Here is a 19,456-nt window from a genome sequence, read left to right on the forward strand (position 1 = left end):
GCTTCCCGTTTAGATAGGTTTCCAGTACGAGTACAAGCAATTGAAAGTATTAAGTTAGTATTTCAAGAGTAGTGAGGAACTGGGTTACTCATATAGAACATTGTGCATTTCGTTGAGTGGAAGTTTTTTAAATGCACCTTGTGCTGAGTTGCTCCTATCATAGATGATACTGGCAACTCTCAACTTCCCGTGTATGCCCAGCTACTTGTAACTGCACCTTTGGCGGCGAGTTCATTTTGGCTTATCGCCTGTCTTCTTTCTGGGTGTGTTCTGTATGGTCTCGACAGGTCTCCTGGCGTCGTTAACGTTGGTATGTGCGCCGATCAGTTCAAGTCAGTCAAGGCCACAAAGAACATGGCGAATATTGCACAGTTCTTTCAGCAGCCCAGCTCCACACAGTCGACTGCTGCTACTTCTGCTTCTGCTGCTGTGGCCGCTAAGCCAAGAAGCACCGACAATGCTTGCGGAATGGAAACGTGTGAGTCTGTATCCTGTGCTCAGCCCAGTCAGTCTGTATCATGTGATCAACCAAGTCAGACTAAGCATCCTCTGCAGGATAGTTTATCTACTGAATGTGATGATGTAGTGCAGGCAACGAAGGGGGGCGCTATAGTATCTACCGTGACTTCCACGTGTGGAGGACAGTCAACAAGATCCGTCATCGACATGCTACAGCAGGCGCCAGCTGCTGTTCAGCCGCTTGCAGCTTGCTCCACTGCCGTCGGTGTCCAGCCTGACAACACCACTTCTTCTTCTTCTTGTGACTGGCAGCGGTGTGATCAGTGCAGCAAGATGGTGTCTGCCTGGGACCTGCCCGAACATTTAGACTTCCACTTTGCACAATCACTGCAAACCAAAGAGCGGTCTACCATGAGGGAAACGAACGAAGCACGGCGCAGTTCTCTGCCAGGCCCCGCCGCCAAACGCACGAAAATGCCCCAGCAGAAAAGGAGAAAATCATCTGGCCCATCTGGCCCTCCGATTAACTCCTACTTCTCTAAAGGATCGCCCTCATCAAAGTGAGTCCTTTCAAACTTCATCACACAGTATGCTCTTCTAATTTGTCTTCTTCTTTCTCTTTGGGCTGATTTTCTCAATGCTGACGAGATTAGACAATGCACGCGATTCATCATAACAGGCAGTACATTGCACTTTCATGCAACTAGTTTTACACATTCTGCCGAGTAGAGATATCCAAGCCAAGCTGCTTCTATCCTAATATTTTCAAATTCTGAAATTCCCTGTATTTGGCCAAGTCATCCAAAATGCTTCACCAAAAGTCATATAACAGAAGACCTTCCATGAGATCAGACTTTTCACTTTTGACATATTCTAGATATGCGCATAGACTGTTCGTCCACCAGCTTTCTTGAACTCTGAGCATGGATGGGGGGCAGGCTAACTTATTAGGGGATGTCTATGACCATCTGTAGTTAGATTTTCACAAAACGATATTTCATTTCAACTCTCCCTAAAATTAGAGGAAACATCCATTGTATGCTTTAACTGCCAATACATGCAATGTGCTATTTCCATTTCTGTTGAAAAAGAAAGAAGAAGAAAAAACGGAGTGAAGCCACCGAACCCCAAGTTGTTTTTGTTTTGTTTGTTTTTTAATTTTGCGGAGAACTTGCTAAGAAGTTGAATCAATTACGGCCGACCCCTTGCAACGACATCGAAGTAGTATAGATGTACATGTGTGTATGTGCACCTGTGTATGTGTGCATGCGTGTGCTCTCGACTGTACCTTGCATGCTATCCCTCCCGGATATGGTAGTACAGCCCCACCAGCAAGGAGAAGAGGTGGAGTTGTTGGTAACTGCACGTGCGTGTCACAACATACATGAACATGAGCATTATACCGTCACTTCCAAGCACATTTCAAGCGGTCTTACTCACAGCAAGGTGATATAGCCAGTGAAAATGACTGGGTTGGCTTATGGGGGTGGGGTGGGGTGGCAACTGGTGGCGAAGAAAAAGTCACACCTGCATACGACATGCGTGGGTTGCTATGCACCCACACACTGAGGCAATAGCAAAGTCACACCTTAGTGGATCCAAAATAGAAATCTGATGTGAACTTACAACTCCCTGGGCATTTTTGACATCATCACTTTCAAGCCCTATTGTCTGGATTTCACAACATCCCCCCTGGCCCTCTCCCTCACCTGCAAAGTAGTACAGTCTGTCCCCGGGGAAAAAAATCCCAGAATTTGCAGTGTAATTTGCGAGTAAATATGGCATAATTTGCGATGAATTTGCGGTAAATATGCGGTGAATACTATTGATATGCGGCAAGTTTGTAGTTGATATGAGGCAATTTTCAGTGAGTATGTAGTGAAATCAATCAGTTACAAGTCTCTGGTGTAAGCACTCGTCATATTGGAGTACAAAGCCGCCACGATTAGGCCTTTCCCAAATCGGCTGGCCGAAAAATTCGCCGAAAAGTAGCCTTTTCAGAAAATCGCCGATCTTTTGGCCGAATTCTGAGATTTTGCCAAGAAATCGCCGAATATACATCTACATGTTTTGCAGGGTCGTGGGCAACTGGCCATGACCGCTCGTGTACGCCTGCGTCACGGCCCGTGGGCATTTCCCAAATCGGCCGGCCGAAACATTGCCCGAAAATAGTGGTTTTGAAGAAATCACCGATCTTTTAGCTGAATACGCAATTTTCGCACTGAATTCGCCGAAAATTGATGTTTTAGTGCCTCAATACTCAGTCAATACTCAATAGCATGCAAATACAATTTCTGTAGCCATTATCTGCGAAAGGTGGCTGCGACTTTAGAGCCGAATTTCCACCTTTTACAGAAATTTTCAGCCGATTCTGGCGATTTTTTCAGCCGATCGAAAAGCCGTATAGGCCAAAATAAATGGCCGATTCGGGTAAGGGCTAGCCACGATGAGACGTTGCTGACCGAACAGTGCACTGTGTGTACGTGTAGTGCAACAAAAAAGTTCAAAAAACGCAGGAATATCGCGGAAAACGCGGTCTTTTAAAAACGCGGCCGCGGAATCGCAATTTCCCCCGGGGACAGTACAGTAAAACCTGGTGTAAGCGACCTCTGGGTTTAGCGACCACCTGCTCTTAATTAACGACCGTCTTCCCATGCACCGACAGTTCTACACACCCACTGTGGGACCTGGTTCTAAAGACCACCTGGCTTTAACGACCGTGTTTGCTTGCACCGTGGGGTGGCATGAACGTACACAGATAATGAGAAAATATTCGACAAAAATCAGAAAATGTATTGTCTTCATGATACATGTAATAATGTACTGTATGCCGGTGACCGTCCTGCTGTCTGTACCGAACGAGCCCGATAGACATGTGCTTGGATCTGGAGCCCCCCTCCCCTGGCACCTCAGCCCAGCTCATCTGTACTTTTCTCACAGACTAAAACACCAAGAGTACATGAATTGAAAACCTTTTTTTCGTTTTGTTCCCATGTACTCTTGAAAGCACCAACTGCAAGGACCAAAAACAGTTCCATAGTAGTATGAGTGTTGTGTATGTACATGTAGTGTACTACAATTGTAGTACAGTACCCCTTTTCGTGTGAATCTTATCCAAGCTTCTACAAGTTGTAGAAAATGTCTACTGACAGCAATGTTGACTAGTGATAAGCACAAGTTAGATTTGCAGATTCGCAGTACGGTGCGAAGTAATGTGCAAAGGGCCTATTCCAGTCCCTTTATCGCTGCACAGCTGAGCAGCACAAACAACAGGCTCCCTTGCAGCAAGTTGTCTTTGAAAGTCGTTTCACGGAGGTAAAGGAGACAGCTCGAAGGATAACGTACATCACACAAGTACCCAAAGCCTAACCTGGCACACCAGTGACTCATTAGAAAAAGCATTCTTTGCCATCAACCGTGCATGCCAAACACACAGTCTGCGTAGGAAGCAAAACGCTGCAAAACAATACAATTAGGTAGATCAAGGGAGAAAGGAAAGCTAAAAAAACAACGACAACAGAGGCATGGGGGCCGGCCTGGGTTAGAAAAGAAGGACTGAGATAGATGCAGACAGAGTTTGCTGATTGGCACGGTTTTACTTAAACCATGGCATGATCTGCTCTTCGAAAAAGGTCTGGTTCATCTGCAGATGATCACTGTCACTGGCAAGGAAGTGGATCTTGCCGGCAGCTTCCATCTCCTGCAGGCCGAGCAGGTCTTTCTGATAGACCCTGGTGTCCTTCATCGACACAGTTTCCTTGTCACTGTTTGGCTTGTAGAAACCGAACCATTCGCTAATGGATGGCTGCACCATGGTGTCACGCATGAAGCGCACCAACACCAGGTTGCTCAGCTTCTGAAGGTTCGTCTTGTAAGCAGCATTGTAGGTCTTCTCGTTATTGATGTCGGCGAGGAAGACGTTCTTCTCGACGTACTCGTCATAGTGGAATGGATCCTGCCAGTATTCGGCCTGCACAAGGTGGTCCTGAACGAAAGACACGTAAGCGCCCACATCCAGCAGCTTGCGCATGATCTCGCACAGAGTGCTGTTAGCACCGGGACAGCGGGGAAACCCATACACACCCTGGTGCTGACCACCCACCGAGACCAGGTTGTGCATTTGCGGCTCGGGACAGCGCTGTGCAACGGCGCGCAGGAACTGGCCACCCTGTGAGAAGCCAATAGCATTGAAGCCATCGGCCAGCTTTGGGTCTTGCTTGAGCTTGGCGCAGACCTGTGTGATTTGGTCGTTTGCGTTCATCAGGAATCCATTCTCCGTGTCCTTGACAACTGAATCGCCTATCTCCAATGATCGCACATACACACCTGGAAGGGCAGATTCGAAGGCCTTCTTGATTGAACCCATACTCAGTGGATTGCAGCAGGAATCGCCCATTCCATGCCACATGACAATCGGCAAAACAGCCTGGCTAACATGGCTGCATGCAGCCAGAACAAGCACCAACGCTGACAAGCTACGGAAACACATCTTTACTGGATCAAACAACTACCAGACTATCCCGAGCAAACTTTTCGAGAGACCCTTCACCAGTACTATACAGTGTTCACTTTCACACAAGAGAAGCCCGGATGCAGATCTTCGTCAAACCGTACCCGTACATAGATAGTATACGAAATACTATAAAAAGTGCAAAATGCGTATCATCTGCTTTGGCCAGATTATTATTATTAATTTTATAATGTTATGATGACATAACAGATGATAATGCGCCCTCAGCCACATGTACATGCACATGCCATTCACGTGATCACTTGATTCACTTCTAATTCTACAAGATACAGTTTAAAGGGGAACTACACCCAAAAATCAAAACTTCATGGTCCGTAGAGTTTTGGACGCTGATTCGAATGGTGAAGGTCCCACTTCGATCCGACCAAGCGTTCCTGAGATATCTTCGGTTTAAATTGTACTTTCGGGGGACGCGCCATGACGTCATGCGGCCGCGACACACCCCCAACACGCCCTTCTACGTCATTGAGACTCGCTTGCCTGGGCCAAGCTCAGAAGTACAGGTATTTTGGTATGTGAAAGGAATAGTTCTGACAAAGACGTCCTCACCATGAGCGATTCCGACGTATCAGACGAGCTTGAAAGCTCAGAGCCTGAGCTGAAAATGTTTGGCTTCGGGCATGAGCCGAAATTTTCAGGAAAGGATATGGCAGCGCAAGCGGTGGCTTCCATTCGGGCTGTAAATGTGGATGAAGCAGAAATTACTGCAATTGGAGAAGTCGCTCTCCATCAGCAACATCTGGCAACCGGTTGGCTGGGCTATTTCGAAATAAAGCGGCAGCCAAAGCAGCTCAGACAACCCTGACAATCCGTAAGTGTTTTCACAGTATAGTCCTACGTAATGCTCACAAATCGAATCGTTCTCTTCATATCGTAAATTGTGTGAAATTTTGTATTCGCACAGTACTCAGATCAATAGTCTCCTCACTCGTACTCCTGTACATGGAGTTTGCTGCGTAACATGGCTAGCATTTATCTCCGTGCAAGTCGTGCAATGTGTATGGGTTCACTTGTGCTTTATCTCACATAAGTGGACTGCACCTCAATTCGTAGTGTGGCGAAATACATTCTCACCTTTTGCATTATCACTTAGTCTTTACAGAATGCTGAGACGTTCTCTTGTATTTCACGTAGCTGTGTACCAACAATTACGCTGTGCACTCTAGCAGCAGCAGCAGCAGCACAGTAGCATATTGAGTGCGTTTTGCCCTACATGGTGTCTCATGACTGAGTTACCGGAACAGCTCTGTCCTTGATTATCATTCTAAAATGTGTGCACATATCCGCCTGCGCCCCACACACACGCACGCACATGTGCTCACCTTGGTGGGCACATAGTATAGTAGTCACACATGCTCACGCACGCAGACACGCAATCTCACAAGCGCGTGCGCACACGAGTGCATAAGCATACAAGTGCCTGTGCACATGCTCATGCACGCACACATGCGCACACTCATGCACGCACACATGCGCACACTCATGCACTTGGTTGCATACCCACACATCCCTCAGGATCACTAACGGCAATGCATCTACTACTTGTCATTCCATGTCCCTCCCGCAAGGGGGAGAGAATGACATAAAGGAGAACACAGAATAGATGACGTGAATATCTTTGGAATGTTATATTACATTACACAAAAGCACACGCATGTGCGCGCACACACACACACACTCAAGCGCATGCGCACACACACACACTGACGCGCATGCGCGCGCACACACACTCAGTGTCACGCGCGTGCGCGCGCACACACACTCAGTGTCACGCGCGTGCGCGCGCACACACACACACTCATGCGCGTGCACCCACACACACAATAATAATAATGTCTGTCTCTCGCGCGCGTGCGCGCAAACACACTCACGTGCGCGCACACTCACGCACGGGCGCGCGCACGCACACACTCACGCGCGCGCGTGTGCGCGCACACACACACACTCACACGCTTGCACGCATACACACAATAATAATATTGTCTGGCTCTCATCTGCATCCATACTGAGAAAACCCAACGAGTTCCCGAATAGGTGTACACCGTTGCCGGTATGTGGACTATCTTCTCTCCTTGAACTGCGGGTCATTGCGTGATGTAGCTTATCAGCAGTACATACTGTGTGTTCATACAGGAAAAAAACATGCCAGCTAGAGGCGCTGGCGCTGCAAACAGTCCTTCCTATAACCTTGGGGCGGTGGCAGTGGTCGTAGCTCAACAGTGAGTCACTGCGCCGATGGTACAGCCGCTCTTGATCTTCTTCCTGGAAAATCAAGAACAGCAATCGACGACAGGTTCATCGATCGCACGCAGTATAGCCTAGGGAAACAGGAGATCTACTGCCGTCCTCCTCATCAGGCCGGTTTCGGAAAGCTTCACATTTCGTAGTGATGTAGTCCAAAACAATTCTACAAATGCTTTGGAAAAGAAAGAACTACATACAGTAGCTAGTGTTTTTGAAATATTGCACTCACCTCCGCTTTTCGACTGACACTTCACAGTGTGGCGTGCGAAAAAGGACGCACCACAGTTTCATCCACCAGCGTCCGCATCGGATGGGTGCATAATATTCCTCCTGAAAATCCTCCTCTGCCAAATGGCTGGAACACACGCGTCCCTAAATTCCCTAAATAGTCCCTAAATTGTCAAGCAAATAATTATGTCGCTTGATAGCTGCTATGGTGCACTGCTCGGCCTGTGCCAAGCACAATCCTTCAGAAATTGGTGCAGGTTCATCCCAGGGGGGTTACCAGTAAGATAATAGTAGCCAACAACACAGCCAGAAGCCATGATGACACAAATACCCTCTTCTTCCATGGACAAACAGGAAGAAGATGCGAAATCCCAGTGTTTCTGGATCTGGCCAGAGGATCACCAAGTCTCAATGACGTCACGGGTTTGTGACGTCACGGCACGGACCCGAAAAGGACAATTGCAAACTGATATACAGTATCTCAAGAACGCTTGGTCGGATCGAAGTGGGACCTTCACCATTCGACTCAGCGTCCAAAACTCTACGGACCATGAAGTTTTGATTTTTGGGTGTAGTTCCCCTTTAAGGAGGTTCGCGACGGTTAGCGCCATGTTGGATTTCCGAATTTTTTTCTGAAAAATAATGCCTTTCGGAGTGGAAAATGGGACGCGATCATTCAAGTAGTTTGACCATGACTTCGCAGCGCGTGCTCGAGTCGAGACAAGATTTGAGGAAGAAGCTCAGCCGCTAGTGGACTTGCGGATTTGTTTTGACATCGGCGGTTTTTGGATAGCTTGGTTCTCCTGCCGACGTGTCGTGGAGATGAAGACGCGGGAGAGTAATCCGTCACCCACGATGCGGCCTCGCATTCTGCGTACTGGACGATTCAAGAAGCCGAGAAGGGGGACGCTTCGCAAGCTCGAACGATCGATCGAGTTCCTGAAAAACGGAAAGGGCGATCTCCACCACCAACGCCACTGGATTCGACTCCCGCGAAGAGGTCGTTCAGTGCCCCTCTTCACGGTCGACGAATCGTTCATCTCAGGTATCTGGCTGTGGGATTGTCTGCTTGCCAGAATCCTGGATGTGGCAAACCTCTGGCGCTCATTGATTGCGTTGAAGAGAAGAGGTATGGCCTGGGCAGCGTACTTGTCATTCCGTGTCAGCAGTGTGGGATGGAGAATTTTATAGATACAGATAGCCCTGTAACTGCTCAGCACCCTGGCCCCCGTGCTTCCACAAGCAACACCAAAGCTGCTTTGGGTAAGTGTGTTTTTCAATCTCATCAGATTTATTCATGATATTTGCGAGTCATTGCCACCCTATGGCTATGGAAATGTATGAGCACACTGTATGCGCGGCGCGCGCGAGCGTGTGTGTGTTTGCATAGACCTGCATGTTTGTGCATGTGTGCACCATACGCATGTATGAACATGCACATGCATATGCGCTCATGTGGACGTGCCCTCGCACATATACCATACACACGTGCATGACCGCCCCAAGGGCATGTTGGTGTGACATGATTGTGTATGCGGGCACTTCCACTCATGCACATGAGTGTGCACATGCATGTGGGTGGGTACGTACACGTGCGTGAATGTATGTGTGTGTACGCGCACGCGCGCGTGTGTGTTCTATTGCGTGTGAGAGCATGCGTGTGTGTGTGTGTGTGTGTATTGGCGTGGGCCTGCGTTTTGTAGTGCGTTCAATGATGAGTGTTTTCAATTCTGATTGCCGGTACTTTTATCCCATTGTTGCGGTTCTATAATTTTTTGTGTTACATGTGTGTGTGTGTGTGTGTGTGTGTGTGTGTGTGTGTATGTGTGCACGCATGTGTGTGTCGATGGTGTGCATTTTTGTGCTGGGTGAACACTCTGATCTCTAAACCGCGATACCGGAGCTCCCAAGCTACAGCCTCAGATTGATTTATAGTTCATCGCTGGGAATGAGTTCGCTGCTCATGATGCTGTTGCGGATATTGCGGCCCTAGTCGAAGCTCGCCCTGATGCCAGTATCCTGTAGCACTCTGTCACTTTTGCATCAGCATGTTCGGCGATGGAGTTTGCAGAACATCAGCAAAAGCGGCTGGCCACCCTTCAACCGTTGGTCCAAGCAACGTGCTGCTCTAAATCAGTTGCAGTGCGGGCAGCTGCTAGTGGGTTGGTGATGAAGCACTTTGTCTTGTCCTACAAACGAAGTGGTGAGCCAGCCATTTCCAGACTGATGAAGGAGCAAGTCGGAGGTAAGAAGCGGGTGACAGCCTCAAGGAAGATTATATTAGCGGTGGCTGAACACCTAGCCAAGAACCAGCAGCAACCCAACTGTAAGTAACGCCCTGTGGCACAGCGCTTCACTTGTTTGTGCGCACCGTAAAGTACCATCATTTTTGCCAGTGTGGGAACACGTTCTAGCTCGCATAGTTGAAGAACAAGAGGACTCAATGTTGTCTGATTCGTTCCAACATGTCAGCTTTCATTGTAGTTTGATATGGGGCTGTGCTAAGCGCTATCACAGCTACATGTGTAGTGTATCCACTCCAAACCCCATGCCCGGGAGAATTCCGTCAAATTTGTCTAAATCGCAACTTGTACTCCTGACTCTTCCTTACTTTTTGGTCCCGTATACCGTAATGTCGCGTGCATTAGCCGGGGCTTATATGCCTATAAGCCGGTGATGGAGTCAGGCTTGTACACAAGACAGGCTTATACACGAGACAGGCTTATATGACAAGCACCACTCAATGACCAGGCTTGTATGCGCCGAAACAACTTCAAACAAGCAACTTGCCAAGGGACAAGACGGAAAATGCCATGGGAAAGGTAAGTTTGAAGCTTGAAGAGTGCTGCATGGCCGTCGAGCGCAGCTGGTGTTGATTTCCGCATCTTCCCACGTTTTCCGCGTGTGCAAGTGTACGGTACCATGCAAACATGAACATGTAAAAGGCGCGCTCACCAGTCTTGCGTAGTAGCCCGGCTTACGCACGCGACACGTGGCGCGTCTCGTGTACTGGCCCGGCTTATGCATGCGACAGGCTTGTACGCGAAAAGCTGTTGCAGATTTCATGCTTCTACACGAGACAGGCTTATGCACAAATCCGGCTTATGCACGCGACATTACGGTATCCATAATCACTCCACTCTAGTTTCTGCCGATCCCGCGTACCCGCGCGCGGTGTTCTCACGCACCGTATTGCGTGGTACGATAATGTTGTACTTTCCTATGCCGCGTACCCATTTTTGGCTTTCTTCTCCCTTTTTATGTATTCTCCCTTCGACAAGAAGTGCTTCTCTTCCCTTGGTAGTTAGAAGACGGTTGTCGTTTTTTCTCTCTGAACTTCAGTTTATCCATGTAATTCTGGTGCCCCTGGCTTGCTGTGTCGTGTGGTGTTGGATGTGAGGAATCTGCATGCTTTCCGAAGATTCCAACACATGTACACGTATCAAAACCAAGTACCAACAGGAGAGTAATCATGGAGAAAAGTACCTATCGATAATGCGTGCACCCAGGGTTTTCCGGCAAATTCACTAGTTCAGCTATTCCATCCTTGTATTGTTCTGAACGCCGAGGGCTCTAGCGAGTTTATGCAACACCTAACAGCCAAAAATCCAATAAGTTATGACTAAAGCAGCAGCAGCGAAGTACAAGCAATATAGATACGTGAATTTACCAATTTTAGGCAAATTTTGACAGTTTTTTGGATTTTTCTCCAGAATATGCACGGTGACCCCTATTTTCGCCACGGTAAACCTGTTCCAACCCACTTATAGAATGTATTTGAAGTATCCACATATGGGGCAAACTCAAAAATAAGCTGCAAAAAATATTCAAAGTTTCATTTTTTGCGTCTTTTTGTTCTTCTCAAGGAAATGACGACCTGGATCCCATCGTCAACCAAAGTGTACATTTTTCGGTGTTGATATCATCTTAGTCAATACCTCGAACAGTCTGTATAATTTTATGTCATATTTTCTGTCCTAACTAGTGTTATGGACGATTTCTCATCAATTTTCGGATTTTGCGATATTTTGTGTTATCAAGGAAAATTGTGTTTTTGGCAAGACCTATTCAGGCAATTGAAAAACTGATGTTACTAAGCGAAAATATAAGGCTGTACCTATTCAAACCTGATGTCAGATTGGGCTGATGTTGAAATTAATTTTTTGGGCCTAACTGTCCCGAACCCCCTTAAAATTATTTTTATTTGAATCACATCACGTGTACGCGTGTACACGACGTACTACATATATACGTGACGTCGACAAGACGAGTGATCGACGTCACGCGTCGCGCAGATTTTGTGTAAAATGTGAAAAAAGTGAAAAAAATGATGAAAATAGTGGGTCGGTCACATTCAAAACATTCCGATCCACTGTACTGGCAAAGAAGAGTGTATTCGTACAGTCTTGTACATGTATTATTATTTTTTGAATTAAAATTAATTTGTCTTGTCTTGAAAGTGGCTCATGTTCTCGATCATAGCTGCAGCAGTCTCCGCAGGGCTTTCCTTGTTTGTGACTGGCATATCCTCATTAGTCTTGTAAGTTGTAAGCTCTCGAGTTAGTTGAACACAATGGAGTTATTCCTACCTCCTGAATCTGTACGCGGTATGACGTCTCTCGTCAAGGAGTCGTTCTCCACAGATATTGCAGTACAGGGGATTAATGTGCCTAAAAAGAAATGCCAAGAGGTCGTGAAAGCACTGAGGAAAAATTCCCAATGCCTGAAAGTTTCAGGAGTTGCGCCGGTACGCGAGATACCTGACGATGCGGTTAGTGGCTGAACAGTTTCTATTTCTATAATGATACGTGAAGACCCATTTTCAACTCCCTCAACCTTATGAATATGTGAAGGGTTGTTCACTTTTTTCTAAGTTTTCGATGCATGCATGCGTACCGTTAATTCTAGACCAAGCGCATCATTCCCACATTTACCTACGTAGCTACATACGTGTACATGCATGCACCATAATGATAATTATTTACACAGGAATGAAATAAGAACAGAAAGAGTAAAAAGGTCCAGAAACGTTTTTCATCAATGTTCACCGTTGAATCTCAATCCAATGCAGGCCTTGGTGCTTCGGTACAGAGATGCGTTCGCTTTGAACCCGTCTGAGCTTGGTCGCACTTCGGTGCTGTACCACAAGATTGAGCCACGTGATCGTGGGCCTGTTGCACAGGCTGCTCGGCGTATGCCATGGAACTCTCGTGAAACTGCTCGCGAGCTCGTTGATGATATGAAACGGCAGAGGCTGGTGGAAGATTCTACTTGTATTTGGTCGTTGCCTATTGTGAATGTCAGAAGTAAGACGGTTGACACGATTTAGTGTGGACTACAGGAAGCTTAGTGCTGTGACAGAGCGGAACCGGGATTCCCTCCTGCGAATTAAAGAGACGCCTAGCGCTCTGTACGATTCAAACATGTTGTACCCGAGACCGTTGTTCAGGTTGTCGTTGCTATGCCTTTGAGCAGTTGCTGACAAGAGAAGACGGTCTTCTCTACGCCCGACAGTCATTATCAATTCATGTAATGTCATTCGGAATGTGCAATGGCGCCAGCCATTCCAGCGGCTCATGAGTTCACTACTCAGGGACCGTCCGTGGCGTACCTGCTTTCTAGTGTATCTAGGATGAAATCACTGTTTCAGCGTTCATTGATGAACATCTCAAATGTTACGATGCTGTGCTCAGAGAGTTGGTTGCAAAACCGTACTGTACTGCCGCAGAACTGTGCTACAGTGTGTGGATTGTATCTGTCCTTGTTGGCAGTAATGAGCCTACCATGGAAGTCTTGGCGAGGTCGCCAAGGTCTTTTGTAATGGGTGGAGTGTGGGTGGAACCGATTCGTTGGATACTACCGAGTCTATGAAATGGCTCTTGGAGCTCTGCGGCAGTTTTGTACTGAACCTGATACCTACGTCGGTAGAGGTGTCTACCACAAGTTATGGCCTATGCGCTACCTCCATCTGAGATGGCACGAAATGGCGAACTGTCATACGTATATACTTTGTGTTAGAGATTGGCGAACGTGCATTCGGTTGTACGTGACACGCTGCGTGCTGTTCATCAGCGCCAGGCTCATCTCTACGATAGTAGAGCAGTACCAGTTTCATTTGAAGTTGGAATTTTTTTCGATAGAAATGTCCCTCCTGTGGAGCCACATTTCGTACTTTACGCCCGTACCTGTTACGGTACAGAACTAGTTGGCACGGCCAACAAGAGCTAGGCGGTTACACGACTCGCTGACTTTAATATTAGTTGAGATCACGGGAACGGGATTCTTGAGAGGCCGGGGAATTGTCATGACCAGGGTCAGACTCGTCTTGAAAGCGACCATGCATTGAGTTCAGCAAGCCAAAAGCTGGACTCCGAAATATTCTAGAGTTCTGTAAGAACTATGATTCGTCCTGTGAAGGATTTGGCACTTTCGTTAGCTGAGCAATCATGGCTTACAGCTCGTGGCAGAGAGCCACCAAGTGTTGCCGTACGTCGACGACACCTTCAGTACAAGTCATCAGCGTTGTACTCACTGCACTGTTGAGCTTGAGGGGACCACGCTTCGTCCTGCAAGGGAGCTGATACCCTTGTTAGTTTAGCAAGAGTGGCACCTCTTCTCGCGTCATACGATGTAAAGGGTCTGCAGTGCTTCCCCTACTGACTCCGTGCCTTTTGGAGGGAAAGCGGCCCTGCCGTCTGCTGCTATGTTTGGGGGAAGAGCCCATATTGGGTGAAGCTACAAAAACGCCACAGCTACGCTTCCCGCCTGCTGCAATGCCGATCCAGTCGACCGGATCGCGGACCAAGATCATGCCAGCATTTGGAGATGATTAATATTCATATTTGGTTGAGCGGGCTCCCCGTATTGATATTTGTACATGTACTACATTCTAGTTTGGCTGATTGCACCACTGTTTGAAATGTAGGAATAATACTTACGCATTCTTACCTAACTTGCGCATAATGTAACGTCAAGAGTGCATAAACAAGAGTATGCAACTGTGGTTATGGGCCAGTGCGTGGCGCGCTGCCTTCATTTCGTAACTTGCCTCCATCACGCTCTGAAAGCATGCACTCAAACCCACAATTTCTCGTACGAGCCCATCCGTTTTTGCTCGGTTCATTCCAGTACCTACGCAATCTCTAAATTTTGGTGCGTGAACTCCAGTTCCGTACGAAAATTCATTTCAAACCAGAGGGAAAGCATGATGTTTGATTTTCCCCAGTGCGCGGACTGCAGCTGAATGATGTAATGAAGGCAGCGCACCGCGCATCTGGCCTATAGAAAAGAGATCACAGTTGCATACTCTTGTTTATGGACTCTTGGTAACGTATATAAAGAGCTGTTTTGCTAGCATTCATCCTCGACTCTCGGGGAGCACTCACTCCTCTCGATTCTCAGATTCACTCTCTGATGCTTTCTGGGTCTCTGACTCTTCATGCTTGATCTTTCGATCTAGCATTGCGATGGTTCAATAAACACTGTTCAAGTGGAATTAGAAACCTGTTGTTCTGTGTGAGCTAGCTAACTTGGATGGCGACTACCATATATTGGCCGTCTACCTGGGTAGCCACTAGACTGATCTATGCCTTGTCACAAACCCACAACGCGGCCATGACACAAGCAAGGAAACATTTGTCCCATGAAGATGATTCCCTTTACGGAATTGACCCAGCTTATTGTGATTGGCTGTTGTACGATGCGGTAAAGAAAAATATGTCGTTCTACTGGACTTATCCAGCTATCTTGGACTGTTCTTTCTTGCCCCAATCTTGTGCAGAACTCTATGTTGGTGTTGCTTATGCCCGGTGTCGAGCAAGAGAAATTTCCTGCGTCCGTCTCTGATCTCCTGGCATCTGGTACATCGACCATCAGGGAGACACAGCTTACTATTGGCTTCAACAACTTCAGCACCACACAGCTCCTGGACAGCATTCTACCCAAGTCTGTGCCAAGAATCAATGCATTTGCCACAATCGGCCACATGGCACACATTAACTTGCGGCGAGAGCAAGAGCCTTACAAGAGCATCATTGGTATGTGACTTTTAGATAATAGTCTTACAGAGCATGGTTTGCTTCGGAACTGTCTCTCTCTCTCTCTCTCTCTCTCTCTCTCTCTCTCTCTCTCTCTCTCTCTCTCTCTCTCTCTCTCTCTCTCTCTCTCTCTCTCTCTCTCTCTCTCTCTCTCTCTCTGTCTGTCTTACAAGCATGGTTTGCTGCAGAACTCTCTCTCTCTCTCTTCTCTCTCTCCCGTTTTTTTCTGTCTCTCCCTACGTCTTTGTGTTTTTGTCTGTCTTGGTTTGCTTCGGAACTCTCTCTCTCTCTCTCTCTCTCTCTCTCTCTCTCTCTCTCTCTCTCTCTCTCTCTCTCTCTCTCTCTCTCTCTCTCTCTCTCTCTCTCTCTCTCTCTCTCTCTCTCTCTCTCTCTCTCTCTTCTCTCTCTCCCGTTTTTTCTGTCTCTCCCTACGTCTTTGCGTTTCTGTCTGTCTTGCAGAGCATGGTTTGCTGCGGAACTCTCTCTCTCTCTCTCTCTCTCTCTCTCTCTCTCTCTCTCTCTCTCTCTCTCTCTCTCTCTCTCTCTGCTCTCTCTCCCGTTTTTTTCTGTCTCTCTGTACGTCTCTGTGTTTCTGTCTGTCTGGCTGGCTGGCTCTCCTCTCTCTCTTTCTCACGGACTGACTAAGTGAGTTGACATTGAAGGACAATGTGATGCTCCTCAAATCCTAGTAGTAAACACACATCATGCGCCAATCGCAGAGCCGGTGGCTACCCCTATGTGCTGTTCAACATGGCTCTGTGGCTCGCGCCTTATGGTGTACCTTAGTAGTGGTTTGTTGTTTGTGTGCGTGTCTTGCTTGCTACCGCCGATGCTTATCTAGGTGAGGTGATCCTGGCGAAGAACCAGATCATACGTACAGTTGTGAACAAGACACACTCAATCAACAACACGTTCCGTACGTTCAATATGGAGGTCCTGGCCGGTGAACAAGACACACTGGTGACACACAATGAGAACGGCTGCATGTTCAAGTTTGACTTTGCCAAGGTATTCTGGAACTCGCGCCTATGCGGCGAGCACCAGCGTATCGTGGAGCAGCTGAGTAGGTCCGACGTTGTGTGTGATGTGTTTGCCGGCGTGGGGCCGTTCGTCATCCCCGCTGCTAAGCGAGGCTGCCGCGTCTATGCAAACGATTTGAACAGCGAGTCGACCGCCAGCCTGACAGAGAACTGTCGCTTGAATCACGTCGCCTCGCGGGTGTCTGTGTTTACCCTGGACGGTCGTCAGTTTCTGAAGGAGATATCCGCCAAAGTAGTTGCCGGCCGGGCTGAGAACGGGGTGAACAATAGCAGTGTTGGAGGCAACGAAAGAACGCACGTTGCCTGGCCCATGTTCAATCATGTTGTGATGAACTTGCCGGCGATAGCTATCGAGTTCCTGGATGCATTCCGAGGTGTTTTCACCGGGCATGACGATGTGCGACTGCCCATGGTTCACTGCTACTGCTTCTCATCTGCTGACAATCCCCACCAGGAGGTGCTCGAGCGCGTCAAGAGTGCGCTAGGCGTCAAGGAACTTGGCGATGAGACCAAGCTGCACGAGGTTCGCAGTGTTGCTATCTCCTCTCGCCAATATTGTGTATCATTCCGTCTGCCCAGGGAAGCAGCAATGGCCGAGCCGGACTGCGGGTCAGGTAAGCGACATTGCAAACTCAAATGAAAACAGGTCTACTGTACTGCTGTTTCCTAGGAGACAGAAATGCAATCGGTCGGAAGAACAGAACTAACTTCACATCACAAGAAACACTTCTGAAAGTTTCCACGAGTTCTTTCATTGCCTTCTCTTCAGGTGCATGCCGGAAGAAACGAGACTAACCAGAACAGTAACTGATACGCAATGTAAAGGTGATATAACATGTTGATCGGTTGACAGCGTGTTACAAGGCGGCGGATGCACTGTGTTGAAAACAGTGCTCCTGACTGCAACCATCATCGGTTGGCATAAGTGCGTATACAAAACGTGTACGGATACGACGTACTCTGATAAGACGTACAACTCGAGTATGGCGGGCTTTTTAGCAGGTCCCAACAGAGCTAGTGTATTCTAGAAAGTGCTGACTTTCAAACCTTTAGATAAAGAACACGTGCAAGTCCTATAATCATGCACAAGTGGTGTAAGTGTGAAGAAATCGGCATAGGTGTGATATGCAATGTGATATCAATTGGCAGCGAAGGTACTGAACTAACGATGTGTCGGTTGTTGTCGCTTCTTATCCGTAACTGTGTCGTGCGGTGCAGATGAACCAGATGCGAAGCGAGCACGTGTGGACACATGACAGCCACATGGATGACCAGCCAGTAACCGAGCAGTTATTGTGTGACCAGCCCTGTCTGAGTAGTCATGGTGTGGGACCAACGCGCATCTGGGTAGTCTGTGCGTGTGTGATCACGCACACTTGGGTGGTCACTTTACGAAACAAGTCGTACCAGGATAGTTGCGCATAGTCAGCGGTGATTGTACAATCGCTGTGCAAACTTCTTATAGTGCTACACGGATGCTGTTGTAGGCTGTAGCTATAGGGCACAGATCAGTAGTAACCAGTCACCAGGCACAGTTGCCCTCCCCTACCTGCTGCTGGCCACCATGTGGGCCATTTGCTAGGCCGACCAATACTGCACTGGCCCCGGGCTCTAGTCCAGTGCGAACGCAGCTCAATCTTGCTTTCGAGCAGTGGACATTCCGGGAATGCCCGGCCTATGTCAGGTCTCCTGGCCTAGCTAGTGTCATGTAAGGGGCCCAGGGACGTCACTGGCTACACGTGCCAGTTACTTGCTCAGAGGTCTGAAACCTCTGAGGTAGCATTACCATGATTACTGCAAACCCTGTAAGGTTCACAGCTACATGTATAAACAATGGCCGTCATCTGGATTTCTCATGCCAGTACACATTTTCTATGCCTTGTTGGAACATTAGAGCATTGTTGTTGTTCACTGTGACCTTGGTGACAGTCCCATAACCCAGTACATTGTAGTTGGCCTTTTCTAGATGACTCATAGCCCTCCACTTGATTCAAAGCGCACTGCCTGATTCGTACTTTGCAATGTATTCTAATTTATTTCTGGTGTAGAGAGCACTATTACTCTAGTTCTATTTTCCAACTTTTTTTAAAGAATTTAAAACATGCAAATAATGTCTGGATGTATCATGTACAATCCTGCACTTTAGTGTCACAGCACAGCGCGTTTGCACAATACAGCCGTGAGCCTCGGCGATGTGCACAGTGCAGGCCAGGCCGTTGAATTGTTCAGGTGCTTTGCAGGCAGTGTTGTGTTGTCAGCACACTTGGGGCGCGTTCGAATTGTCACTCTTTGACTTTTCGAGGAGTTTCGTTTTTTCTGAAGGAAGCTTTATTTGCCTCTTCAGAACACGAAAATCTCCTCGAAACTCCACAATCTCATCTGATGGAAGAGGTGGATTAGTTCCGAAGAGTTTGGAATAATAGATGGTCGGTCAGATCGGACATCATTATCGCCATGACAATTCCACTGAAAAACTCTAAAATGATAGAAACCGTTCTATTGTGTCACTTCAACTGATCTCTTTTAAGAATTTGTGCGAAAACTTGATGACAATTCGAACGCACCCTAATAGGCCATTCACACGACGTGTAAACACTTGGACGTGTGTGACCAAGAATAAAATGCCACTGGCAAACCGTGATCCAATTCACTCGGTAGACTGGACAAACTTTGGAACCGTCAATTTATCCATGACCTGAAAATGCCGGGAAATGTTAAATTTTGGATTTTCCTTTGTTCAAGCACTGCATTTGCAGTCGTACGCACTTTCAACCAACATTTTTCAAGGCGTGCAAAGATAATCGCGAGCAAAAGGGCCTCAGCCAAGATATTAAAAAATCAGCTGCACGCGTGTGTCCAAGTTTATCGTATCCGAGTATATACCCTTGGAAACGGTACGATATAAGTGAGTTTGCACG

At 47.5% G+C, this 19,456-nt stretch overlaps 2 protein-coding genes across 2 annotated transcripts; one reads left to right on the top strand and one right to left on the bottom strand.

Annotated features, from left to right (window-relative positions):
* Positions 1-3,748: 3,748 nt before the first annotated feature.
* LOC135830678 (palmitoyl-protein thioesterase 1-like) lies at positions 3,749-5,118 on the bottom strand. The gene has a single exon (XM_065342901.1). It carries the CDS (start codon positions 4,946-4,948, stop codon positions 4,055-4,057), a length of 894 nt encoding a protein of 297 aa, XP_065198973.1. The 5' UTR covers positions 4,949-5,118; the 3' UTR covers positions 3,749-4,054.
* Positions 5,119-11,859: 6,741 nt separating this feature from the next.
* Positions 11,860-18,678, top strand: LOC135830676 (uncharacterized). The gene is made up of 4 exons (XM_065342900.1): positions 11,860-12,233; positions 15,243-15,498; positions 16,340-17,152; positions 17,757-18,678. The coding sequence occupies exons 1-4, from the start codon at positions 12,036-12,038 to the stop codon at positions 17,792-17,794; spliced, it is 1,305 nt and encodes a 434-aa protein (XP_065198972.1). The 5' UTR covers positions 11,860-12,035; the 3' UTR covers positions 17,795-18,678.
* Positions 18,679-19,456: the final 778 nt, after the last annotated feature.

This window comes from Sycon ciliatum, unplaced genomic scaffold (assembly GCF_964019385.1).
Source record: "Sycon ciliatum unplaced genomic scaffold, ocSycCili1.1 SCAFFOLD_380, whole genome shotgun sequence".
NCBI classification, from domain to species: Eukaryota; Metazoa; Porifera; class Calcarea; order Leucosolenida; family Sycettidae; genus Sycon; species Sycon ciliatum.